At 45.0% G+C, this 27,806-nt stretch overlaps 1 protein-coding gene across 4 annotated transcripts; it reads left to right on the top strand.

Annotated features, from left to right (window-relative positions):
• Window positions 1-712: 712 nt before the first annotated feature.
• SLC17A4 (solute carrier family 17 member 4) lies at window positions 713-26,996 on the top strand. Of its 4 annotated transcripts, XM_002915830.4 has the most exons (12): window positions 713-780; window positions 7,918-8,041; window positions 17,749-17,954; window positions 18,552-18,785; window positions 18,873-18,960; window positions 19,123-19,209; window positions 21,149-21,267; window positions 21,388-21,549; window positions 23,678-23,810; window positions 23,893-24,040; window positions 24,890-24,980; window positions 25,954-26,996. In XM_002915830.4, exons 2-12 carry the CDS (start codon window positions 7,954-7,956, stop codon window positions 26,086-26,088), a joined length of 1,491 nt encoding a protein of 496 aa, XP_002915876.3. In that variant the 5' UTR covers window positions 713-780; window positions 7,918-7,953; the 3' UTR covers window positions 26,089-26,996. The 4 variants fall into 4 exon arrangements, with proteins under 4 accessions (XP_002915876.3, XP_034516131.1, XP_034516130.1 ...); XM_034660240.1 differs by lacking the exon at window positions 23,893-24,040 and having other exon boundaries at window positions 25,954-26,089; XM_034660239.1 differs by lacking the exons at window positions 23,893-24,040; window positions 25,954-26,996 and adding an exon at window positions 24,236-24,392 and having other exon boundaries at window positions 24,890-24,971.
• The last annotated feature ends 810 nt before the right edge of the window (window positions 26,997-27,806 follow it).

Raw genomic sequence — 27,806 nt, 5'->3', positions numbered from 1 at the left:
CAGGAGGACCCAATAAGGCATGAGGAAAATTGAGCCTGAATCATGGGTGACAATCCAGGGAAACAGTCCGGGGAAGGAATGAGTGATGAAAGCTAGCAGGCTTAACAGATAAAGTCTTGGGACTGGCCACTGGATTTACCAGAATGGAAGTCAGTGATGGCTTTGCCAAGAGCTTTCTTGTCTTGAGTGGGGCAGGGGGACAGAGTACAGTATGGGTGAGTCTTCTGAAATGTTCTGCCATGAAAGGGAGCAGAATCACAGGCTGTGACTGTTCCCAGAAAGCTCAGTGGTCTTTGCGCCAACAGCTATAATCAGTAAACCACAAGTCACTTGAGTCAACCAAAATGGGTGTTACGTCTCCACTCTGTGGAGAGCCTAGTTCTACTAAACAGTCCTGATGGAGACAGGACTCAAAAGGGACAGGATGTACCCCATCCTAATAAGAAGCATAATGAACAGCACTGCAAACAGAGGGGATGGGGTGTCAGGATCCTATAAGCAGGAACACTGATCCTGGCTGGAAGATTAGGGAAGATGGAAGCGACCTCAGTTGGCCTTGAAGCCTGAGGAAGATCTAATGAGCTTGGTCTACTTGTCAATTAATAAAAGTTAAAAATTAAACCATTCACTCCAAACAATCTTCCCATTGGGTAACATAAAGGCTAAAGGTTTTGAGGTAATCATTTACCTGCTCAGGATGTAGGGCAATGTAGAAAATTTTGAAAAGCTTAAAGGAATTTATTGGAAAGGAGCGAGGACCCCGCACTCTAACTCCCACAGGTTAGCCTTCTCTCTTTCCCCCTAATTCTACTTTTGATGATGGGAGTGGGCCTTTCCCTCATTTGTTGCCCTGGGGTGGATGTTGTGGGGTGGGGAAGAGAACTCCTCTTTCCCACGATAATTCTGAAAAGTAAGAGATGATAACACCTTATCCTAAAAGAAACAAGAGCTGCAGAACTCCAGAGAATAAAACTTCAGGGAATCAATTCATCCAAAAGAATAGTTGCCGAGACAGAGAGTCTGAATTATCTGAAGCATGCGGAAGTGAACCAGCAATTTTAAACTATGCTTTTAAGGGTTAATATCACCCAAATATTGGGACCAGACTAGATACCTTTAGCTTAAGACTGATATATTGGGCTTATTTTTGTGGGATGCGTTAATAATAACAATAGTAATAATAATAATAATAAAACACTGGCTACATCTGTGATGAGACAGTAAACGTAAAAACTGACTTTTGGCAAAGGAAGATTTTTATCAGGGCTAAAAGATTAAGTTAATCAAAACAGATGAGACCTCTCCAGTGAATTTATGCAAATGGAATCCCACGGCTTTGGGCAGTGGTTATTAGGTGAAGATTTGGGGGCAGAGGACTCTGATTTTGGAGCTTTGAATACAAGCCACAAGCCGCTTCTTGTATGGAGGAAATGTTCAGGGCTGAGACCAGATATAAAAACACGTGAGCTCCTAATAGCCCATCACGGGGCCTTAAAAGCCTCACTCCACAGTGAACTAGTGAAGAGCAGACGAGCAAGACAAGGAAGGGTTCATGCAAAGAATAAACACAGAATCAGTCTTGGCCATGGAATCGGACAGTAAGTTGATAGAATGACTCATTCAGTACCTTTGCAGGTTGTTCCTCATTTTCTTAGTCGGTACGTAAATAGATAAAAGGGATGACTTTCAAATTTATATTTCTCCCTGGGCACCCTGTCTCAAGCTACAGATTCACAGGCACAATGTGTACTGGGCTGTCTTCCCTTCTGAGTCTAACAGGCATCTCAAACCCAACAGCGCAGAGTGAAACTCTTCTTTTTCTTCTGGAAACGTACTTCCCTCCCACTCACTTTCCCATCTCTATGGTGCATAACACCATTTACTCATTTGTACAAGCCATAAATCTAGAAGTCTCCAGGGATCTCCCCCATTCTCTCCTCCCCTAACCACCTCATTAGCGATTCTTGTTGACTTTCACTCTAAAACAGATCCCCAGTCCAGTCTTTTGCACCATGACCAGCCTCTCCCATACATCAGCTCTTGCCTAGGTGACCACAACAGCCTCTTCCTGACTCTCTTGGTTCCCGGTCTTGCTCCGTAGAGACCATGCATCACCACCCAGCAGCCAGGTGAATCCAGTTTCCTTATCCAGCCTGTGGGACCCCACATGGTATGGCTGCTGACCACCACTTTGGTCTCCTTTCCCATATCAACTTCTCACTCACTCTGCACTGGCACTGGACAAACCTGCTGGCTCCTTTGCCAGGAAGGCTTTTGCTCAGAGCTCCTTTCTTCTCATCATTCCCAATTTAGCTCAAATAGATCTTTCCCAAAGAACCAGGTAAAGCACTGCCCTCTTCTTGCTAGTTACCTAGTGGCCATCACTGTGACTCTCATTTTCTCCACAGCAAATGACATTCTCGTGTTTTCCTTTTCATATTGTACCTCTCCCAGAGGTCTCGCTGGGGTTGACGAGGCAGTGGGAGTTGGCAGTGGAGGATGAAGGTAGGACAAATCCGACATAGGGCAAGGGATCCAGCCGTGGACAGTATGTGAGACATCACTGCTGGTTACCAGACAAGCTGGCATATGCTTCTGTCATAGTAAGTATAGACGGGGGCAATTTAAAGAGAACTAAGCGCTTGAGCCATAAATGCACGAGAAAGAGCAAAGATGTCTGCCTTCGGCTGAGGTCATGATCCCAAGGTCCTGGCATCAAGCCCCCTGAAGGGCTCCCTGCTCAGCAGGGAGCCTGCTTCTCCCACTCCCACTCCCCCTGCTGGTGTTCCCTCTCCCGCTGTGTCTCTCTCTGTCCAATAAATAAATAAAATCTATTAAAAAAAAAAAAAAAGAGGAAGAGCTAAGGAAGCATAACATTCCATTCACTGGTTCAACAAATATTTACTGAATCAATGAATGAACTAGTGGTCAGTGAGTTCTCAGGCCCTGGTATGTGCGGAGTCCTTACAGTTATCACCGTGGCAAAAAAGTTAGTCTGAAAGCTAGGACTTCAAGTCTTGTGACTGATATTCTCCTTTCGGTTCAACTAATTGCCCTAAATGTGTACAGACATGATAAACAAATCATTTTTACAGCAAAATATTCCATCCCTTCATCTGACAGACTTCTTTTCAGAATTACCAGGGTGACTCAGAATAAAAAGTCCATTGGTTACTTTCAGATTCCAAATAATCTCATGTTGTGATCAGTAGGTCCCGTCTGATGAAAAGCACAAAACTCCAAACTTTATCTAAAAATAGAGCTTCTCGGGGTGTCTGGGTGGCTCAGTCAGTTAAGCGCCTGCCTTCAGCTCAGGTCATGATCCCAGAGCCCTGGGATTGAGTCCCGCATTGGGCTCCCTGCTCAGTGGGAAGCCTGATTCTCCCTCTCCCTCGGCCCCTCCCGTACCTCCCACTTGTGCTGTCACTATCTTTGTCTCTCTCTCTAATAAATAAATAAAACCTTAAATAAATAAATAAATAAAGTAGAGCTTCTGTCTAGATAAAGGGGATTGAGAGCACACTTATTGAGATGAACGCTGAGTAACAGAACTGTTGAATCACTACATTATACACCTGAAACTCCAATAACACTGTATGTTAATTATATTTTTTAAAAATAGAGCTTCTCTCTATCTCCAGCTTGGACCTCGGTGGGGTTGGTGGTCACTTGGTTTGGCTTCTTGCTCCCTTTCTCTGTCAGCTCCTGCCCTCACCCCTCTTGCTGGCTGAGGCTTCTGATCCTTCTAGGCCGGGGTTAGGGAGGCGGAGGGGTGGCTGGAAAGAGGGGGAAGTGGCTCCTGACTGGGACTCTTGTGACCTGGCCCTGGCGCTCTGGGCTCGGGTGGACGTTCATGGCTCCATCCTTTAGAGATAGCTCCCCACGGGGGACACCCCACGGTCTCTCCCTTACTGTGCCCCTGTCAGCCGTTGGGCTTCCTACCATCCCTCCATCTCTTCTGGGGCCATGTCCCCTATAGACCGTTCCACTGGGTATGGCTGGAAGCTGGGTCCCTCCTGCGTCACCCGCATCTGGCTCAGAAGGAATCCGCCACTCTCTGTGTGTCTCCGCACCCGCCGCTGGGGGGACAGAGGCGTCACGAGGTCTCAGTGTGGCGTGGGCCCTCTCTCCGCTCTGCACAGCCTCGTGCCCGTGTATTCTCAGGCCGGTGTCACGCGCCAGCCCCCTTCTCTCTCTCACACACAGGTGCACACACGAGCCTCCAGGGGACAGACGTCAAGCTGCCTGGGTGACCCCCCTCCTTGCAAGCAGCCCCTGGTGTGTGACTGAGAGTGAAGGGCAGTGCCCTCCCCCTCTTCCCCAAAGGCAGGGTGAAGAAGTGCCAGGCCAAACTGGCTGCTCTCTCTAAAACAATTCTCTCAGGGTCTTCATCTCAGTCGGGTTGTGCCCTGGGAGTGGGCTCAACAGCCCTCTTCTCAAGTCCTGGAGGGTGGTCTCCTACCTCTTTGGGCCGGAGGCAACACTTACTGTTTTCCTCTCGAAATAGTCTGGGGGCTTCCACGCTAAGCAGGAAGTGCCATTTTAACATCCAGTTACACACACACGTACACACACACGTACACGGACGCACATAAGGCCCCAGACATTGTGATCACAGGTACTTTTTTCTGTTGTTGTTTTAAATGCATTTTTTGAAAGATTTTGTTTATTTAGTTAATAGAGAAAGAGAGAGAGCGCGCAAGCAGGGGGAAGGGTAGAGGGAGAGGGAGAAGCAGGCTCCCCGCTAAGCAGGGAGCCCTACGTGGGACTTGATCCCAAGACCCTGAGATCACGACCTGAGCTGAAGGCAGACGCTTCACCAAGTGAGCCACCCAGGCGCCCTGTGTATCTTAATTTTAAAACCAGCGCTAAGGACAATGTACAGGAGAGCTGTCATTGTCTCAATGTTGTGATTTTTCTTTTCATAATTTTCTACTCACTTATAAACACGTAAATTACATAATGTGTGTATACAATGTTTTACTTATTTTATTACCTTGGTACTCACTGTTCTATAACTCACTATTTTCTTTTTTTGTAAGTTTTTGTTTTAATTCCAGTTAGTTACCATACAGTGTAATACTAGCTTCAAGGGTACAATACGGTGATTCAGCACTTCCACACATCACCCGGTGCTCGTCCAAGCACGTGTCCTCCTGCATCCCTGTCACCTGGTTTCCCCATCCTCCACCCCCTCCCCTCTGGTGACCATCAGTGTGTTCTCTGTAGCTAAGAATCTGTTTCTTTCTTTCTCTCTCTCTCTTTTTTTCCTTTGCTTGTTTGTTTTGTTTCTTAAGTTCTACATACAAATGAAATCATATGGGTTTTGTCTTTCTCTAACTTGTTTCACTCAGCATTATATTCTCACATTGCAAATGCAAGATTTCCTTCTTTTTTATGGCTGAGTAATAGTCCATTATATATATATTATATTATACATTGTATATATATACACAATATATATATACTATATATATACACAATATATATACTATATATATACACAATATATATATACTATATATATACACACAATATATACACAATATATACACAATATATATACTATATATATACTATACACACACACACACACACACCACCTCTACTTTACCCATTCATCAATTGATGGACACTGGGCTGCTTCCATATCTTAGCTGTTGTAAATAATGTTGCTCTAAACATCGGGCTGCATGTATCCCTTTGAATTTACAACTTGCTTTTTTCACTTAATCTGTCCTTTAAATCTTTAATACTTATATAGATTTTATTAGTTCTTTCTGATGTATAGTATTCCAAAAATATATGTACTTTAACTATTCAAACATTAATGACCATGAGTTAGCTGCTAATTTTTCACTTTTACCAACACCACTACAAGGACTGTCCTGGGACATGCTGTTGTGTGGCTGTTAGTTTACTCCCTGGTGGACACCTGACGCAGCAATACCAAGTGGAAAGATGCCCTGACTCCCACAAACAACAGCTTGGTTCCCCATACATTTGCCTAAACTAGGGATAAGTCTTTCAAATATTTATGGAAGGGGACAAGTAAGAAATAAGATCTTCTTCTAATGTTCATGTCTTTGAGAGTAAGGCAGGGTGCATTCCACCATGTCTGTTCTTCATCTGTCATTCTACTGGTGGTTACATACTCTCACCCACTTTCTTATACTTTGTCTTTTTTTTAATTATCTTGAAGTTTAAAAAGAACACTGCTCCCTTATCTGGTATCATACTGTAATTACTTTCTACCCCCCCACCATCAATGACCTCTTACGGCATGTATCATTACCGATAAGGTTCATGCTTTTTGTATCCTGCAGGATTCTTATGATATGTCTAGGTATCGCTTTAACTTCATTTCTCTGGCTTCAGACTCATTGTGATTCCTGAATCCGAGAAATCTTATTTCATCTATTCCGGAAAAGCCCTAACCGTTATTTCTTAAAGCATTGCCTCTCTGCAATTCTGTTCATTTTCTTTTCCCAGAAGTCTTATTCAACATATACCAGACCTTTTAACTCTATTTTCCAAGTCCCATAACTTTGCTACCATACATCATCTCCCTCAGCTTTAAATCTGTGTAATATACTTATTCTGTTTAATATTCTGTATAATTATTCTGTATAACTTATTCTGTATAAATGATTTTATTCTGTATAATTCTGTTCTACCTTCTATTTCACTAATTCAGTCATTATCTTATTGTCTAATGACTAATGACTTCGTTTCTAATTTCAATGCTTAAATTTGTTTTTTGTATTTCAAGTAGTGTCTTTCTTAAATATGCCTGTTCTTTTGGGTATCTTCTTACGTTTTAGTCTGTCCTTTATTTCTTCAATTATTTTAAGCATGCTTATATAAGGCATTTATCAGTTTATCCGACCCTTGGAAGTTCTCAGCAATTTGTTCCTGCGATGTGTTTTGTCTGAGGACTTGCCTCGGATGGCTGCTTCTGTGAGTGCTTCTAATTTGGGATCTGGAGTCACATTAAGTGGAGCTTCACCTGTAATTCTGTGTGATCTGCATTAAGGAAATTGGCCTGGGCCCAGTTCTTGGTTCAGTTTTTCAGCCGACAGAGTTCTCAGACAATGAAAACAGTGTGGATTGCGACCCAACTCCTCATGCCAGTTATGAATTTTCGGAATTTTAAGAAGAGGCTCTTTCTTTTCAAACCACAGCTCACGACGATGTAAGCTATCGCTGTCTCACTGTTGCAATGGACAAAAAGCCTCTTTAATTCAGTTTCGAGCCCCTTTGAGGGCTCTGGCTCTATCACAGGATCTCCATTATAATCGCCTTGCTGGCAGAGGTCTAAGGCTTCCTCCCTCATCCCAGGGACCTAGATCTCAAGACCCTGCATCACTGAAGTTGATGTCTGCTCCCCACCGCAGTCCAGGGTCACTGAAGAATTAGCTCATGCCCCAAACTGTTCATTACATCCACGGGGGTATCTCTTACTATCTTTGGAGCTATGTATTTAAAAAGATGTTAGCCATATTTTATCTGGTGTATCTAGATGTTTATAACAGGCAGTTTTCCAGGTAATTTAAGAAACTGGAATCTTCCGGATGAAATTTCAAAGACGACTGTCAAGTTTTAACATCCAGTTGATACATATATCAGTTGAGAGACAAAGGAACACAGAACTGGAAAGAATATTACAATCCGTTAAGGTGATCCAGGACACACCCTTCATTTGAGAGAAGCAGAAACTAAGACCCAGGGTAACTGTGACCCTCCCAGGGCCACACAATTGGCTAGTGAGTCTGGGCAACAAATCGGGTCTCCTGAACACCAATCTAGCACTTTTCCCACCAAGTATCTCCTCCTAATTCATAGAACTGGGGCAGTGCCATGTGTGATATGGGACACTTGTCGCCCTGCATTTGCTTTTGCATTCTTTTATTTCAGTTGGTGAATACCAGTCCCTGGGAGAAAAGAACCAAAATGTCTACTAGAGCAGAAGCCAAGAGAGTAGCTGTTATTTCCAGTGATGGTAATTTAAATACGGCTCACGCGCAAGCCTCCAGGAAAGGTAACATCATGTACTGGCTACGGATAAAAGTGGTATCTATGTCACCTCGATTTCCCTTTTGGTGGTATACAGCACGATGCTCCCACCAAATGCCAAGGGCTCTATATAGCTTTAAAGCTTTTTTTATGGAGAATTATTTCACTTCTTGTGAGAAACCTTGAAGGGATATAGGTATCAAGACATTATTTATAGATGAATGAAAAAATTCAGAGCAGATGCTAAGTAGAAAATAGGGAAACTGGTCTTGGGTTTTCTGATTCTAAGGCCAGGAGCATCCGATTAGATTTCTCTGTTCACATAGATCCAGCCCCGCCTCAGACAGAACAGGCTTTTCCTCTCCACCGTGTCATAAAAGTCACTTTTCCTCCTCCACGTTGTCTATATCGCAACTTGGTGCTTTTCTATAACATGTCCTAAGAAAATCTATCGAACACCTTATTTTCTGCTAAACTCTTAATGGTTCATAAGTACGTGATTCATTAATTTGCTTATGGAAATAGGCTTTTCATAAGATAACACCTGTCTTAGCCTTAAGTATCCCAAGAAGACATGACAATTAAATGTACTGTGCTATCCTGAGTGGGGTTCTGGAACAGAAAAGAGACATCAGGTAAAAACCAAGAAGTCTGAATACAGTGTGGACTTAGCTAATAATCCTACATCCCAGTAAGTTCATCAATTGTGACAAACGTACGTAATAAGAGAAGGCCCATAACAGGGGAAAGTGGGTGTGAAGTGGACAGGAACTCAGTAATTCAGGGGCGCCTGGGTGGCTCAGTTGGTTGAGTGACTGCCTTTGGCTCAGGTCATAATCCCAGGGTCCTGGGATCGAGTCCTGCCTCAGGCTCCCCGCTCAGCAGAGAGCCTGCTTCTCCCTCTCTTCCCCACTTGTGCTCTCTCTTGCTATCTCTCTTTCTTTCAAATAAATTATTAAAATCATAAAAAAAAGGAACTCAATAATTCTGGAAGTCCAAAACTGTTCTAACATAAAAAAGTGTATTAAGAAAAAAGAAAATGAGGGGCACCTGGGTGTCTCAGTGGGTTAAGCCTCTGACTCTTGGTTTCAGCTCAGGTCATGATTTCAGGTTCATGAGATCGAGCCCCGCATCTGGCTCTGTGCTCAGTAAGGAGTCTGCTTGAGATTCCTGGTCTCCCTCTTCCCCTCCTGCCCTCTCTCTGAAATAAATAAAAAAATCTTTAAAAAGAGAAAAAGAAAGTGACTACATACCTAAAATACTTCAGGCTGTAGATTGAGATGGAAAGCCTAAAATCTTTCTTTACAAAGCTAGCATGTCAAAAATTACACGCACACACATACTCAGAATAATATTCACCCAAATTCAATTATTATGCTAATGTAAAATTCTAGCCAAAATATTAGCAAAATAAATCATGTGTTTTCATTACAAAAGCCTATTAAAATGAGATCATTTCAAGAATGTAAACACAGGGGGAGGTTAAGATGGCGGAGGAGTAGGGGACACCTTTTTCAGCCGGTCCCCTGAGTTGAGCTGGATAGGTACCAGAAGCAGGAATATCCACGGAATCAGCCTGAGACGCAGGAAGATACATCTGGATCTCTACAAATGAACATCTCCAGCGCTGAGTATCGAGGTACGAAGCGGGGAGCCGTGAAACCGCGCACAGATATCGGAAGCTAAACAGAAGGGGGAGGGAGCCGCCGTGTCAGGGCGCCGGGAAGCGGTAGCCACCTGCAAGGGGGAGTGGACAGACCGCGGACCCGCACGCTTGAGACAGCAGGCTGAGAAGGGAGCTCCGGGAGCGCACGCGGGACGGCTGGCGGTTGGCGGGCCACCTGCACGGGGGAGCAGGCGGACTCGCGGACGGCACCCGCGAGACAACAGACTTAGAACGCGAGCTCCAGGAGCGCGCGCGCAGGGCGGCTGGCGGGCCACCTGCACCGGGGAGCGGGCGGACCGCGGACCCGCACTCTGGAAACGGCAGACTGAGTCCGTGAGCCGGGAGCGTGCACCACCAAGCATCTCACGGAGCTCCGGAGCTCCGGTGTGCTCACTGGATCGAGGCTGAGACCGGGAGCTCCGGGAGCGTCCGCGGGGCGGCTGGCGGCTGGAGGGCCACCTGCACGGGGGAGCAGGCGGACTCGCGGTCAGCACCCGTGAGACACCAGACTGAGACGGGGAGCTCCGGGAGCCCGCGCGGGGCGGCTGGCGGCGGGCGGGGTTGGAAACACAAAGGACAGAGACGTGCCGGCCCTGGAAGTGAGGGCTGGGACGCCGGGTGTGGGGCGCACAGCCCGGGATGCTGCAGGGTTGAGCAGCACCAACAGAAACAGAGTTAAAGTGGCCAGAACATCAGTGGAGAACGATCCGCGATCCCTCTGTTCTGAGACAGAGGCTGAATTTCAGCCGCTGCTGCTCTCTCAGAAGAGGCATAGCAAACCGCCAGGGAAAGCCGCCAGAGAACAAAAGCCCGGAAATACCGGCTCACAGGGTGCCCATCCCCATCCCCCCTCGCAAGGGACACAGAGACTCTACCCAAACAGGGTTTTCTGAGTACCTGCAGGCAGGCCCCTCCCCCAGAAGGCAGGCTGAAAAATCAAGAAGCCCACAACCCGGAGCGCCTGAGTGGCGCAGTCACCAAGCACCTGTCTTCGGATTAGGGTGTGATCACAACGCTCCGTAAGGAGTCCTTCATCGGGCTTCTCCACCGGGAACCTGCTTCTTCCTCTCCCACTCCTCTGCTTGGGTTCCCTTTCTTGCTGACTGTCTCTCTCTCTCTCAAATAAATAAATAAACTCTTTAAGGAAGAAGCCCACATCCCTAAGATCTCTATAAAACAAGGGCGCACGGCCTGGGTCCCAGTCAACACTTGGGCTCTGGACAACCCTGCAATCTCTCTTCATCAGAATGACGAGAAGGAGAAGTCCCCCCCAGCAAAGAAAAGATAATGAGTCTGTGGCCTCTGCCACAGAATTGGCCTCGGCCACAGAATTAATACATATGGATGTATCCCAATTATCAGAAATGGAATTCAGAGCAACAATGGTCAAGATGATGAGTAAACTTGAAAAAAGCATCAGAGAAAGCGTTGCTGAGAATATAGAATCCCTAAGGGCAGAAATGAGAGCGAATCTGACAGAAATTAAAAATTCTATGAGCCAAATGCAGTCAAAACTAGAGGCTCTGACGGCCAGGGTCACCGAGGCAGAGGAACGCGTTAGCGAATTGGAGGATGGGTTAGTAGAAGAAAAAACGAAAATAGAAGCTGGTCTTAAAAAAATCCACGCCCACGAATGTAGATTACGGGAGATTACTGACTCTATGAAACGATCCAATGTCAGAATCATCGGCATCCCTGAAGGGGTGGAGAAAAACAGAGGTCTAGAAGAGATATTTGAACAAATTGTAGCTGAAAACTTCCCTAATCTAGCAAGGGAAACAAGCATTCGTGTCCAAGAGGCAGAGAGGACCCCATCCAAGCTCAACCAGGACAAACCTACGCCACGGCATGTCATAGTGCAATTCGCAAATATTAGATCCAAGGATACAGTATTGAAAGCGGCCAGGGCAAAGAAATTTCTCACGTACCAAGGCAAAGGTATCAGGATTACGTCAGACCTGTCTACAGAGACCTGGAATGAGAGAAAGGCTTGGGGGGGCATTTTTAAAGCTCTTTCAGAGAAAAACATGCAGCCAAGGATCCTTTATCCAGCAAAGCTGTCATTCAGAATTGATGGAGAAATAAAGACGTTCCAAAATCGCCAATCATTAACCAATTTCGTAACCACGAAACCAGCCCTACAGGAGATATTAAGGGGGGCTCTATAAAGGTAAAAAGGCCCCAAGAGTGATACAGAGCAGCAAGTCACAACCGATACAAAGACTTTAAAGAGAAATGGCATCATTAAAATCATATCTGTCAATAATCTCTATCAATCTAAATGGCTTAAACTCTCCCATAAAACGCCACAGGGTTGCAGATTGGATAAAAAGACATGACCCATCCATTTGCTGTCTACAAGAGACTCATTTTGAACCCAAAGATGCATTCAGACTTAGAGTAAGGGGATGGAGTACCATCTTCCACGCAAATGGACCTCAAAAGAAAGCTGGAGTAGCAATTCTCATATCAGATAGACTGGATTTTAAACTAGAGGCCATAGAGAGAGATACAGAAGGGCACTATATTATTCTTAAAGGAAGTATTCAACAAGTGGATATGACAATTATTAATATATATGCCCCCAACAGGGGAGCAGCAAGATACACAAGCCAACTCTTAACCAAAATAAAGAGACATATAGATAAGAACACAGTAATAGTAGGGGACCTCAACACCCCACTATCAGAAATAGACAGAACACCCTGGCAAAAACTAAGCAAAGAATCAAAGGCTTTGAATGCCATACTCGACGAGTTGGACCTCATAGATATATATAGAACACTACACCCCAGAACCAAAGAATACTCATTCTATTCAAATGCCCATGGAACATTCTCAAGAATAGATCATGCTCTGGGACACAAAACAGGTCTCAGCCAATACCAAAAGATTGAAATTATCCCCTGCATATTCTCAGACCACAACGCTCTGAAATTGGAACTCAACCACAAGGAAAAACCTGGAAGAAACTCAAACACTTGGAGGCTAAGAACCATCCTGCTCAAGAATGACTCGATAAACCAGGAAATCAAAAAACAAATTAAACAATTTATGGAGACCAACGAGAATGAATACACAACGGTCCAAAACCTATGGGATACTGCAAAGGCAGTCCTAAGGGGGAAATACATAGCCATCCAAGCCTCACTCAAAAGAATAGAAAAATCTAAAATGCAGTTTCTATATTCTCACCTCAAGAAACTGGAACAGCAACAGAGGGACAGGCCTAACCCACTGACAAGGAAGGAGTTGACCAAGATTAGAGCAGAAATCAATGAATTAGAAACCAGGAGCACAGTACAGCAGATCAACAGGACTAGAAGCTGGTTCTTTGAGAGAATCCATAAAATTGACAGACCACTGGCAAAACTTGTCCAAAAACAAAGAGAAAGGACTGAGATTATTAAAATTATGACTGAAAAGGGAGAGGTCACGACCAGCACCATTGAAATTGCAAGGATTATTAGAAACTTTTATCAACAGCTATATGCCAAAAAACTAAACAATCTGGAAGAGATGGAGGCCTTCCTGGAAACCTATAAACTACCAAGACTGAAACAGGAAGAAATAGATTTCTTAAATAGGCCAATTAACTATGAAGAAATTGAGTCAGTGATAAACAACCTTCCAAATAATAAAACTCCAGGCCCAGACGGTTTTCCTGGGGAATTCTACCAAACATTCAAAGAAGAAATAATACCTATTCTCCTAAAGCTATTTCAAAAAATAGAAACAGAAGGAAAGCTACCAAACTCATTCTATGAGGCTAATATTACCTTGATCCCCAAACCAGGCAAAGACCCCCTCAAAAAGGAGAATTACAGACCGATTTCTCTAATGAATATGGATGCCAAAATCCTCAACAAGATCCTTGCTAATAGAATCCAACAGTACATTAAAAGGATTATCCATCATGACCAAGTGGGATTCATACCTGGGATGCAAGCATGGTTCAACACTCGCAAATCAATCAATGTGATACATCATATCAACAAGAAAAGACTCAAGAACCATATGATCCTCTCAATTGATGCAGAAAAAGCATTTGACAAAATACAGCATCCTTTCCTGATTAAAACCCTTCAGAGTGTAGGAATAGAGGGTACATTTCTCAATCTCATAAAAGCCATCTATGAAAAGCCTACTGCAAGCATTATTCTCAATGGGGAAAAGCTGGAAGCCTTTCCCTTAAGATCAGGAACACGACAAGGATGCCCACTCTCGCCACTATTATTCAACATAGTACTAGAAGTCCTTGCAACAGCAATCAGAAGACAAAAAGGGATCAAAGGTATCCAAATCGGCAAAGAAGAAGTCAAACTGTCTCTCTTTGCAGATGACATGATACTCTATATGGAAAACCCAAAGGAATCCACTCCCAAACTATTAGAAGTTATAGAACAATTCAGTAAGGTGGCAGGATACAAAATCAATGCCCAGAAATCAGTTGCATTTCTATACACGAATAACGAGACTGAAGAAAGAGAAATTAGGGAATCCATCCCATTTACAATAACACCAAAAACCATACGTTACCTTGGAATTAACTTAACCAGAGACGTAAAGGACCTATATCCTAGAAACTATAGATCACTTTTGAAAGATATTGAGGAAGACATAAAAAGATGGAAAAATATTCCATGCTCATGGATTGGAAGAATTAACATAGTTAAAATGTCCATACTACCCAGAGCAATCTACACTTTCAATGCTATCCCGATCAAAATACCGAGGACATTTTTCAAAGAACTGGAACAAATAGTCCTTAAATTTGTATGGAACCAGAAAAGGCCCCGAATCTCCAAGGAACTGTTGAAAAGGAAAAACAAAGCTGGGGGCATCACAATGCCGGATTTCGAGCTGTACTACAAAGCTGTGATCACAAAGACAGCATGGTACTGGCACAAAAACAGACACATCGACCAATGGAACAGAATAGAGAACCCAGAAATGGACCCTCGGCTCTTTGGGCAACTAATCTTTGATAAAGCAGGAAAAAACATCCGGTGGAAAAAAGACAGTCTCTTCAATAAATGGTGCTGGGAAAATTGGACAGCTACATGCAAAAGAATGAAACTTGACCACTCTCTCACACCATACACAAAAATAAACTCCAAATGGATGAAAGACCTCAATGTGAGACAGGAATCCATCAAAATTCTAGAGGAGAACATAGGCAACAACTTCTATGACATCGGCCAGAGCAACCTTTTTCACGACACATCGCCAAAGGCAAGAGAAATAAAAGATAAAATGAACTTATGGGACTTTATCAGGATAAAGAGCTTCTGCACAGCCAAGGAAACAGTCAAAAAAACTAAGAGACAGCCCACGGAATGGGAGAATATATTTGCAAAGGACACCACAGATAAAGGACTGGTATCCAAGATCTACAAAGAACTTCTCAAACTCAATACACGAGAAACAAATAAACAAATCATAAAATGGGCAGAAGATATGAACAGACACTTTTCCAATGAAGACATACAAATGGCTAACAGACACATGAAAAAATGTTCAAAATCATTAGCCATCAGGGAAATTCAAATCAAAACCACACTGAGATACCACCTTACGCCAGTTAGAATGGCAAAGATAGACAAGGCAAGAAACAACAATTGTTGGAGAGGATGTGGAGAAAGGGGATCCCTCCTACATTGTTGGTGGGAATGCAAGTTGGTACAGCCACTCTGGAAAACAGTGTGGAGGTCCCTTAAAAAGTTAAAAATTGAACTACCCTATGACCCAGCCATTGCACTACTGGGTGTTTACCCCAAAGATACAGACGTAGTAAAGAGAAGGGCCATATGCACCCCAATGTTCATAGCTGCATTGTCCACAATAGCCAAATCATGGAAGGAGCCGAGATGCCCTTCAACAGATGACTGGATTAAGAAGCTGTGGTCCATATATACAATGGAATATTACTCAGCTATCAGAAAGAACGAATTCTCAACATTTGCTGCAACATGGACGGCACTGGAGGAGATAATGCTAAGTGAAATAAGTCAAGCAGAGAAAGACAATTATCATATGATTTCTCTCATCTATGGAACATAAGAACTAGGATGATCGGTAGGGGAAGAAAGGGATAAAGAAAAGGGGGGTAATCAGAAGGGGGAATGAAACATGAGAGACTATGGACTATGAGAAACAAACTGAAGACTTCAGAGGGGAGGGGGTGGGGGAATGGGATAGACTGGTGATGGGTAGTAAGGAGGGCACGTATTGCATGGTGCACTGGGTGTTATACGCAACTAATGAAGCATCAAACTTTACATCGGAATCTGGGGATGTACTGTATGGTGATTAACACAATATAATAAAATAAAATTTAAAAAAAAAAAAATGTAAACACAGATATTATTTAACGATAATTATAATGAACTTACATAAACATAGTCAATTCTCATCACAGCATCTTGAGGTAGGCTCTATTTTTTTTTTTTTAAGATTTTATTTATTTATTTGAGAGAGAGAGAGAGAGCAAGAGCAGAGAGCCTGATGTGGGGCTTGATCTCAGGACCCTGAGATCGTGACCTGAGTGGAAGGCAGATGCTTAACCGACTGAGCCACCCAGGCGCCCTGAGGTAGGCTCTATTATTGACCCCATTTTACAGGTGGAATACTGAGGCTGCAGATAGCTCGGTAATTTGCCCAAGAACACATAGCTGTAAATAGAGCAGATCCAGGTGTCTGACTCTATGATTCAAATACATTTCATTAAACTCATGCATTCACATCAAAATAAGAAAGAGGAATAGGAAAGCTTCGTACAGTAAAAGCGCAAGTCCCACCAACAAGCAGCACACTTAATGGTGTGATATGGGGAGCATGCCCGGTAAATTCAGATATGGCAGGGGTGCCCGCTGTCACCACTCCTATCTAACATTGTTAATGAACTGCCAGTGAATAATTTACCCAAGAGGATGAAATGTTACGAATGACAAAAATAACCATGTATTGTTTCCCACTGTTAGTACTTAACACGTGTGTGGGCTTGGCTTTCTGCTCTAAACCCAGAGGAAGGAAACATGAAAATAATAGAGAGAGGACTCGGTTATAGAAACAAAAAAAATCTCTTAAGAAACTTGTGTGGGACTTAACTGATGAGAACTAACTCTAAGATTCCAGCTCGGACTAGAGAAAAGATGTGAATCCACAGGGAGCCACCCCTGTTCTCGGCTAGGAGAAGACGGCTCTTCGCGGGGCAATCCCTCGCAATGTCATCTGCCATAGCTATACAATGTTGATCAAAACTCCGAAGTAAATTCATGTGGATGGGGGAGGGGACAGTCTCAACTGAATGCCCCCAGAGTTAAACCGAAGGTGGGGGTCTGTGCTGCCGTGTCACCACACAACAGGAGACAGTGCTGCCCAGGAAACAGGGCACCCACAGGCCTTGAGGATGGGATCATAAATTATACCTCTGGAATTTCTCCAGAGGGACAATCGATCAATCCTTCTAGTTGTTACCAAACTAATGCACCTGGACTCAAGTCCAGGGATAAACCCAGACCCCTCACAGATCACTGGCAAATTTCATGCAAGCCCAGATTACGGTATCCAGATGAAGCTGAAATGGCTTCTGGAGTCTAACCTACCCGACCTTTCGAGTCTCGTCTCCTCCCAGCCCCTAACCTGTTCATTTGTGCGTTCTCTGTTAACAGGGTGGGGCCCTTGGGAGTAATTCCCAACAATCCCTCGCTCTTACTACCCGTATCCCACACAGCACTGCCTCCAGCTGGTTCTCTGGCCAATTTCACCTCTTTCCAGTCCATTCTTATGAGCTCACCCCAGAGCCCTGCCTCAAAAACCTTCCTAACACTCTTTCTGGCCAGTTCCACACTTTCTTCAAGTCTCTGCTCAAGTAATGATTCTGAGGAGGTTATGGAGCCCCTCACCCCCTGGGGGACAGGTGTCCACCAGCCACCTGCAGAGCAACACCTGCCCTGTCTCTATTTCTCCTCCCCACACACACTGCAGTCTTCTCCCTCTTCCAGACTTAGGAAAGGGGGAAGAAAAGCGCCATGATTATGACTTTCTGTGCCCCTCCGTCTCAGGCTTTTGCTCAGTCCGACATGGGCTAGCCGTCATCGTGCATCTCTGCAATTTCTCCGTTAACTCCCAGAAGATGAGCCTGAGCATCGCCATGCCCGCGATGGTGACCGGCACAGCCCGGCCCGGCCTGCTCAACGCCACCGCGGGAAGGCCTTCCACCGACTCCCAGGACGGCTGGAACGAAACCCTACAGCAGCTGGAGGCAGTGGTAAGTTTAATGAGACTCCAGAGCCTTTCTCTGACTCACATGGCTTGACCTGAAGGGCTATTTATGAAGCATCTACTATGTTCAGTGAACTATACTACACAAGCACATGATACGCAGCTAAGGAGAGTCCATCTCTCCTCTTAGTGTCGAGGAGTGGAAGCACTCCTAGAAGTAGGATGTAGGAAACTACTTTCCTCTTTAGTTGACATACATTCCTACCCTACAAGGATGAAAATCACAAAATAAGTTTCACAGATGTTTACTTTTACTTTCTTCCTTCACGTATTTTTAAAGTCACCTTACCTATAACGCTTTCTTCTTTATAGCCTCTCTTTCTTTACGGGATCTCTTACATTTTAATGGGTCAGTTAATTGTGTAACTAGGGAAACTGTGTGAAAGGAAAGAGTATGTTGGGCATATGTTTGGGTTTTGGGTTTTTGTTTTTTTTTAATGAAATTGGTAGACTGGAGGAACTGGAGAGAAGTAGGAGGAGAGAGGACCGCCAGTTATTTTATTTTTCGCCTCTCAGGTTCACATGATAAAAACTGTCAACTCTCTGGCCAAAGATCAACAGTGAGATTCTCTTTGTCCCCTAGGCTCCTATGTATGACTGGAGTCCTGAAATCCAGGGGATCATTCTCAGCTCTATCAACTATGGCTCATTCTTGGCTCCAATCCCTACCGGCTACATAGCTGGAATATTTGGAGCCAAGTACTTGGTGGGCGTCAGCCTGCTTCTTTCCTCAATCCTGGCCCTCTTGGTTCCACTGGCAGCTGATGCAGGAGCGGTCTCGCTCATCGTCCTTCGGATTGTTCAAGGCATAGCCCAGGTACCAAGAAGCTTTCTAAGTGTAAGTGGAATATTGGTTCCAAAAATGACCTCAGATAGTCAAGAATGGAACTTTTTTTTTTTCCAGGTTATGGTATTAACAAGCGAGTATTTAATTTGGGTCAAATGGGCTCCCCCACTAGAAAAGAGTCAACTCATCAACACTGCTTTATCAGGTAATCGATACTCTAAATTGTCAGCTTGGGTGCACTGTCCCAGAGTACTCTGCAATGGCCTCGCAACACAAGCAAGACCTTATCCTCCAACTACCCTGTCTCCCTGCTCGAAAGCACGACCCTGACTCTCTCACCCAAAACACCCCTATGCCTTCTGTTTAGGGGAATTGACGGGATCCTTCATTACTTTGCTCATCGGTGGTTTCCTCTGCGAGACCGAAGGGTGGCCTTCTGTCTTCTATATCTTTGGTGAGTTTGGGCTTCGCAAAGCTCAGGATTTTGTGTTGTGACAGAGGATGCGGGGCATGATTTTCGTGATCCAAGTCACCTACGGTTAACCAAACTCTAATAGATGTGAGCATTTCTATAACTATATAACTAAAATTGATAACGTTCAGAGCTAAGCATGTGGTGAATCTTGCAAAATGACATTTAAATCTCAGGAGCCTGGATGCATAGCTAGAATGACCTAATGACTTCAAAGGCATCATAACATTCCGTCCTGCTTCTAAACTGAACACGCAACAAGCCCCAGAGGGATTTCTTTCCTAAGACGTTGAAAATGGTACCTTGGGGGGATGATACTTTTCATTATGCTTATTTAATTCATTTTTTAAAATTCTATTATTACAATCAAATAATTGTAAGACTGTGACTTAATCGTAAAATGCTGATTGGCGCAGAAACCTGCAAGACAGGGTAGACGGTGTGAGGCTCAAGAGTGGACGTAACGCATTACGAAACGCTGCAGAAGGTCCCAAAGACACACGGAGCGTTCCAGAGGCTACGTTCTACTTCTTCACAATTTGCCTTTACCCAAAATAAGATTTTATTTATTTATTTGACAGAAAGAGAAACAGCCAGTGAGAGAGGGGACACAAGCAGGGGGAGTGGGAGAGGAAGAAGCAGGCTCCTAGCGGAGGAAGGAGCCCAATGCAGTGCTCGATCCCAGGACCCTGGGATCACGTCCTGGGCCGAAGGCAGACGATGAACGACTGAGCTACCCAGGCGCCCCTGTGTTTAAGTTTTAAAACATTCTCTGAAGTCCCATCTGCAACTTGTGTGATCCAGTAAGACCAGTGAGCACCACTCGTGCTTCCGTTAGAGGGTAATGCTCTTATACCAAGAGTTCCTGTAACATCAAGTCAATATATTCACTAGAAAAAATTGTGTGAAGATGGGTTACTTTAAGCATGGTGACCTGCAAAGGCTTTCTCAAAGGGCAGGTTACAGAAACTATTCAAGCAATGAGAGAGGCTTACTCTGCTCATGGTTTCCAGAAAGGTAAGCTACAAATGTATATCTACAAGGAAGGAACTCAGTACAACATTTGTGGACATCCTCCACCCGCGATCTACAACAGCGGTAATTTTCGTGTCTATGCCTCCCTACTTGATTTTAAGTTCCTTGATGGCAAAATTCCATCTTTGTATTCTTATACTCTCAAAACCTCACAAACGCCTGGTGTAGGGTAGTTCTATACTCTATGATAGCTCTTCAGTCTCTATTTGTGAAGGAGTGTGTGAAGGACAAGCTACCTAGTAAAAAGAGCTATTAAGATTAGGGCACGTGTGGTGATGAGCACTGGGTGTTATATGCAACTGATGAATCATTGAATATGGCTACATCAAAAACTAATGAGGTATTATATGTTGGCTAACTGAACCTAAGAAAAAAGTATTGGGAAAATTGGTGATGTTTATATAAAATCTATAGATTAAATAATATTTTCATTAAAAAAATAAATAAAATTGGGGCACCTGGGTGGCTCAGTCGGTTAAGCGTCTGCCTTCGGCTCAGGTCACGATCCCAGGGTCCTGGGGTGGAGCCCCACATCTGCTCCTCCCCCTTCTTGTGCTCTCTCTCTGACAAATAAATAAAATCTTTAAAATAAATAAATAAATAAGTAAAATCTACACTCTGCTTCAAAAAAAAAGATTTCTTAAGATCCTAAAAAAGAAAATTTTAAGATGAATTTTATTTCCGCTCAATACTGGTAACACTGGGCTGTCCAACGGTGTCGCAATGTGCACGCAAGGGGTGGAGAAGCACCCTCCACACACATACAGCACACATCCAGGCAGGAGTGGCGTACGGGGTCAGTCACTCTGTCAACCACAGGCATCATCTCAGTGCAGAGTCAAGCGGAGACAACTCCCATCAAGGGCTAATGGGATCCTCTTCCTAGGTGGAATTGGCTGTGCCTGTTCTTTTCTCTGGTTTCCTCTTGTTTATGATGACCCCACAAATCATCCGTTTATCAGCACTGGTGAGAAGGACTATATCGTGTGCTCACTGGCTCAGCAGGTGCGTTTGATGAACCTCTCTGCCGTTTCCCTGCTTGTCCCGGTGTCTCGGGGTGAAGAGGGCCTTAGAGCAAAGCTCTTGTCTTCTGATGGAAGGGTATTGATATTTGCTTTCTTCTAGGACTCTTCGCCAGGCTGGTCCCTTCCCATCAAGGCTATGATGAAATCCCTACCACTTTGGGGCATTTTAGTCTTTTATTTCACTGAATTCTGGATTATTAGTATTTTGATGGCATACACGCCAATATACATCAACTCTGTACTTCATGTTAACCTCAGAGATGTAAGTATAGAGAAAGCTCATTCTGTTCTTCTGTTGAAACACCTCATTACATAATCCTCTGTCTCACTTATGGCCACAAACTCGGGGGTATAGGCCCAGGAACTTAGTGTAGGAAATGCAACCTGGTTGCGTGAATTCTGAATCATTTCACTGTGACCTACTGCTTATTGGGGAAGACTGGGATGGTTCTAGGTAAGCTTGATGTTCACACAATGTCATATTTCTTAAGGGACTGATGGAAGTTATGTTCAGTCCAATCAGCTGTTGCAAACAAGATAGTGTGCTGGCAACATAAACAACACAGTGTTAACAAAACAAACTTTGCCTTAGAGAGGACTTGACAGGGAGCATTAACAACACGTGCTGAAAACAAAAGCTTATCACTAGCACATAAAGTCCCAAATAGGACTCCTACCAAAAACTTGCAGATAACGGTCTTCTAAGACATTTGTTATTCAAGTGTGATGCATACAGAGAAAAGTGCACATATGTGTACAGCTGAGTTTTCACCAAATGGACAGGTGTCCTAACAGGTGGACAGGAGCCTTTAAATTCCTACAAGACAGACGTCTTCAAAGTGGCAAAGAGTACATCAGATTTCAGAGCCTATTAGCGGCAGCTCACAAGGTTACTGAGTCACTGCTACTTTCTTGTGTTTTGGACTCAAAAAGCAGTGCTTGCATGTTAACTGGGCTCCTCTGGTGAATACGGTGCTAACTGGCCAACAGAGAGCTGACTTTCGGAGCAGAGGTCAGAGTCTGGGGTGCACACGTGCAAAGAGGCTGGAGGTATTGAGGTCAGAAAGCCCCAGGGTGGAATGACCATGGGTGTTCACAGAAGAGGAGGGCCAGAAGCAGGCAACAAAACCGGAACCTCAGATGAGACCATCAGGGGCAGGAGGTCCAGACAGACATCCCTGAGGCCAGCTGTTGGGAATGGTTTGTCTCTGGTGAGAGGCCAAGTGGGGTCCCCATCTCAGAGGCCAAGGCTGAGGAGAAGGAGGATGGGTGAAGGACTGGAGAGGCCAGTGGAGACCAGTCAGTTGAGACCAGGCTTTCTCAGCTTGGAAAGTCAAGAGGCCTCAACTCCTGTTGGTCTCAGGGTGGTTTCTCCCTAAGTCACAAAACCTTGGTGGTTTCAGTTTACTCCTCCATAATATGAACAGCTGGGACACGGTGACAGTTAAAGCCTTTCCATTTGGGGGGTTATACGCAACATTTCTTTCCTTGCATTTTTTTTAATAGCACCGTAATACAGAGGCTGAGCTAATCAAAACAGGGTACAACATTTTAAAAACTATATCCAAAGATAGGAGTGAAAAATCTTCCTCCCACTCCCATCCCATCTGCCCTGTTCTCCCAGCCCGCTCCCAGCCACAGATCACTCTGTTTTATTCATTTCTTATATATTCTTCTGCTGTTTCTTTATGAGGACGCAGGCATACATGAATGTATCTTCTTATTTTGTCAGTTTTTTTTACACAAAACATTATGTGTTGTGTATGCTGTTATTCTTTGTGTATTACACCACGGTGATCTTTTCATATAGTCCACAGGCACCTTGGTGAGACATTTGGGTTGTTTCCACCTCTGAGCAACAAACCTTGCTCGTCAGCCACACACCTGTGCAACTATTTCTGCATGTCTGAGTTCAGGGTAAATGCAATATAAACTTTCTATCTATTGCCAAATTGCTCTCCATAGTACCCAGTTTCCCACAGCCTCCCTTAGATCTGGTCAAAAAACTGTTGGATTTCTGCAGATTTTTGCCAGTTTGATCCATGAAGAGGTAGTTCTTTTCACTATAAGGTTGGACACCTTTTAATATTTTTAGGAGCCCCTATTTTCCTTTTTCTATAAATTTTTCCTATCTTGTGCCTATTTTTCTACTGGGTTTTGTTCTTGTTAAAAATCTATTTCCAAGTGACCTTTACATATAAAGAGAACATTAGTCTTTTTTTTCTAATTGAACTATATGCATATTTTCTCTCAGGCACCAAAACTGTGTTGGCTGATCCCAGTACCCTGAAATTTGTATCCAAGGAGACGTGTATATAGAGAGAAGCTATGCACATAGACAAGCCCCCCAAGGGTCAATGTGTGTCATGTGTGTTATCTCTGGTCCTCAGAGTGGAATCCTGTCGTCCCTGCTGTTAGCTGTTGCCTTTATCAGCAGTATCCTTGGAGGTCTACTGGCGGATTTTCTTCACTCCAGGAAAATCTTCAGACTCGTTACCATCAGGAAACTCTCCACTGCCATCGGTAAGGACACAGATGGATGCTGGGGGGGTGCGGGAAGCTCAGGGTGGTTTTTATTCACTCTGTGTCTGTCCTCCTGCGGCAGGGGTTCTTATCCCATCTGTGGTCCTCGTGTCCCTGCACTGGGTCCGGTCCAGCATCAGCACCAGTATGGGCTTGTGGGCACTGTCTTCCAGCGCCACCACCTTCTGCCAGATAGGAGCGCTGGTGAACTTCTTGGATATTGCTCCTCGGTAGGGACCCCTTGGCCACATCCTCACAGAAGCTCAGCTCAGGTCCCACGGCCCTAAACTCGCTCTGATGGCCCAGTTCCACGTGGCTGATCTGTGCCTGCCGCTGGTCACAGGAAATGCCGGCACCAGCCCTACAGCCACATAACTCCTGGAAGGGACCCAAAGCCGGGCTACCACCTGCACTCCGTTTTCCAGGTGAAAACGGCGAGGCAGTGGCCACACTCACAGCTCCACTGGGGACAGGCGGGGACTCACAGCCATATCTCTGTCGGGGAAGGCAGCAGTCACACGGGGCTGGACTGAAGGACCCGTAAAACCCTACAGGGCCGGCTCACATGAGGCTTTACTGAAGGTAAAGTTTGACTAACGGAGAGCAAGAGAAACACTCACCGCTGACAGCTGTAGTGTCAAGGAGGCCTGGGACTTCCCATGTAGCTCCCGGGATCCTTTCCCGGTCAGCAGAACATACTCAAGCTTCAGATAACCAACTGCCATGACACCTGGGAGACGCCCTGGCCTCAGGGGAACCTACGTCTCATCCAGTGAGGGGTCTTTTTTACCCAAAGACAAGGCTGCAAGATCGGGGTCCACAGCAGAAACTAAGAGAACGTACAGACGAGATGCAAACCATCCATCTGTACATTTTGTATAAATGAGGTTGACAAGTTAGTACAGGTGACGCTTGGGAGTCTCAGACCCTCACCCGGGACGACGCTAATCACTAGTCAGCACTTCACTCAGGCTGGGCCAAGGGTCGGCACTGGGCGTCCCCAGAGACAAGCACAGAGTTACAACAAGGAAGCTGAGGTGAACGGTTTGCTTACACTGGAATATTCTCTCCTGCCTCAGGTACACCGGCTTTCTCAGGGGACTATCACAAGTCTTTGGTCACCTATCGGGAGCCATTTCTTCCACTGTCGCTGGATATTTAATCAGTCAGGTGAGGTCAAACACTCTGATGAAAATGTTCACGAGAGAAACCTACAGAGGTCACTCAGGAGAGGTCAGACCGGAGACACTTTTGTTCCTTCCCCACGGGGCTCAAAGCTCAAGAGTCCTGAGCCCCTCGGGGCCCCCAGGCTCAGCTCCCGGTGGACAATTACCACAGGCTTAGGGCGTGGAGCGATGACGAGAGCTCAGCTTTATGAGTTCATGCTTCAAGAGTTTTTATTTGTTTGTTTGTTTGTTTTGCTTTAAGAGTTTTTAGAAGGTAAGTGTTTCATGCTAATCATCAAAATTTCTAGCACTATTCATGGCATTTCTTGCAAAGTATAGAGGGGCCAACCATTCTGGTTTGCCTATGATTGAGGGGTTTCCCTTCCAGTCGCTGACTAATACTGTCAGGAAAAGGCTTTTAATAAGGAAATCCTCAAACTGAATTTGTTTCCCTTGTCATCCCTTCATACATCCACTCATTAATTCAAACTTAGCATATGTCATGCAATGTTCAAGTGAATAAAACAAACAAAAGTCCTGCCTGGTGAAGCTTCTATTGTAGGAAGGAAACTGATGGAAATCTAATGATTTCATATGTACATATCCATCATATCAGATATGGGAAACTGAACGGTGGCAAAGTGTGAAGAGAAGGGGAGGAGAAGCGGGCATGTAGGAGGGGGTGGGATTTCAATTTTAAGTAGGGTGGCCTTGGAAGGACTCACTGGAAATGTAACATTTAAGTAAGGGCTGGACGCAAACAAGGGAGTGAGACAAATGGCTATTGGGAAGAGGACTGTTCCGGCAGAGGGAAAGGCCAGGGCCCAGGAAATGACCTGCATATTCCAGGAACAACCAGGAAGGCCACAGAGACCGGAGCAGAGCGGGCTGGTGAGCCGGACAAGCGCCAGGACCTTTCTGAATAGGAGGGGCAAGAGCCAAGAGACCATTAACACTTTGTAATTTCCTGCTTCCAGGATTCAGAGTTTGGCTGGAGAAATGTCTTCTTGATTTCAGTTTCTATTAATGTGTCAGGCCTGGTCGTCTACCTCATCTTCGGCCAAGCAAACGTCCAGGACTGGGCTACAGAGCAGATGTTCACTCAATTCTGAGCAAACCAGATGCCTCAGAGCCAAATGCTTAGCCTTTCATCGTTTGCCCTTACGGATGTTCCCCCTTGGTACCTGCTTGACTGGTCAGCCATTTAACTTGCATTGCCTTTGTTTCCAGTATCTTTTCAGAGAGCTTGGCTGTGTAATACTGAAGGTTCTGACTTCAGAGGTTGCAGTGGTGGGTGGGGGTTGGGGAAGGCCGGCTATTTAACTGTGAGCTCTGGAAAGCATATGTGTGTCTGAACTTCTAAGTGTTCTCCACTCTGCCCACTATTATTGTGACTTCAGAGGAATACATATTTGGTCTCTGCTCCCCCACTTTCGGGAAGAGAGCTCCAGAATTTCAGATTAGTGAAATCTCAGATTTCTTGAGTGGTAGAGATGACAGGAGCACCTTTTGTCATAATATTTGGACTTGGTCCCTGGTTCTCGACACAAGAAGCTTCTAAGACCCTCGGATTTTCTGGAGTGACGAGAGTGTCTTGGGTATTCTCTTGAGATGACTGGTGGCTGGGGGCCACCCATAGCTTCTGGAGGCCACTGAAGCTGCCCATAGCTTCAGGATGGGGGCCGGTTTCCAGGAAGACCGAGGCATGATTAGAAGTTTGGAACTTCCAGCTCCACCATCCCACCTCCAGGGAGGGGAGAGGGGCTGGAGATTGAGTTATTCATCAATTGCCATTTACTCAATCACACCTATCCAATAAAGCCTCTAACAAAATCTAGAAACGACAGGGTTCCAAGAGGTTCTAGCTTGGTGAGCACAGGAAGGTGCTGGGACAGTGGTGACCCAGAGAGGGCAGGAAAGCTCTGTGTCCCTTCCCACATTCCTTGCCCTGGGCATCTTTTCCTTTTGGCTGTTCCTAAGTTGTATCCTTTATAGTAAAGCAGTAGTAATAGTAAGCAAACTGTTTTCCTGAGTTCTGTGACTCATTCTAGAAAATTATCAAATGGGGAGGGGGTCATGGGAACCCACAACTTTGTAGCTCAGTCCAACAGAAGTGTGGGTACACCGGGTACCCACTACTTTGGTGTCTGAGGTGGGGCGGCCTTGTGGGACGGAGCCCTTAACCTGTGGGGTCTGCGCTAATGCCAGGTATTAGTGTCCGAATTGACTTATACGGCATCCAGCTGGTGACCCCCAGAGAATGAGAGAACTGCCTGGTGTGGAAAACCCACACATCTGTTGTCAGAAGCACTGAGGACAGAAACCCTTTTCCTTTAGTTGTCCTGGTAAAAGCATCTGGGGACAGAGGACAATTTCTCACCAAAGCAAAAAAAAGAAGCTGGAACCATGGGAGTGAGAACAGAGGATCGCAAGAGGAATTGTGGTCCAAGCATCCAGACGATGAACCCCGAGAGCTGTCTTCCAAAGAGAGCCCCAAACAACGGAAGCCATAGTGTACACAGTCCAACATCCTAGGCCAGGAGGTCGGAGCAAGGCACGCTGCCCTCACGTCAAGGGAGGACGGACACGGGGCCGTTCTGAGGCTCAGCCTGAGCAAGATGCCCGGGAGAAAAACAGCAAGGAGGAAAAATGATGTAGACTGAATCCACTAGACGCAGAGAAATGCTCATATGTATGACTAGTGGCAGTGGGGTAGGAAACCTGGACTCTTCCAGATAACTTGCTTCCTGTGGATGCTTGAGCTGGGATCAGAGCTGCCTCCGTAAGGCATGTAGGGCTCGGGCATCCCCCAGATGCCACTTTTCCCAAC

Source organism: Ailuropoda melanoleuca, chromosome 5, assembly GCF_002007445.2.
Source record: "Ailuropoda melanoleuca isolate Jingjing chromosome 5, ASM200744v2, whole genome shotgun sequence".
In the NCBI taxonomy this organism is placed as follows: domain Eukaryota; kingdom Metazoa; phylum Chordata; class Mammalia; order Carnivora; family Ursidae; genus Ailuropoda; species Ailuropoda melanoleuca.
The sequence above is the reverse complement of the archived record's forward strand: the minus strand, read 5'-3'. Positions and strand labels throughout refer to the sequence as shown.

Bases quoted from the DNA above. Each gene is read 5' to 3' on its own strand.
- SLC17A4 (XM_002915830.4), top strand. From the start codon at position 7,954: ATGTCTACTAGAGCAGAAGCCAAGAGAGTAGCTGTTATTTCCAGTGAT. The intron at 18,961-19,122 runs GTAATCGATACT...CCTTCTGTTTAG, and splicing joins CATCAACACTGCTTTATCAG to GGGAATTGACGGGATCCTTC. The intron at 24,041-24,889 runs GTAGGGACCCCT...CTCCTGCCTCAG, and splicing joins TTCTTGGATATTGCTCCTCG to GTACACCGGCTTTCTCAGGG.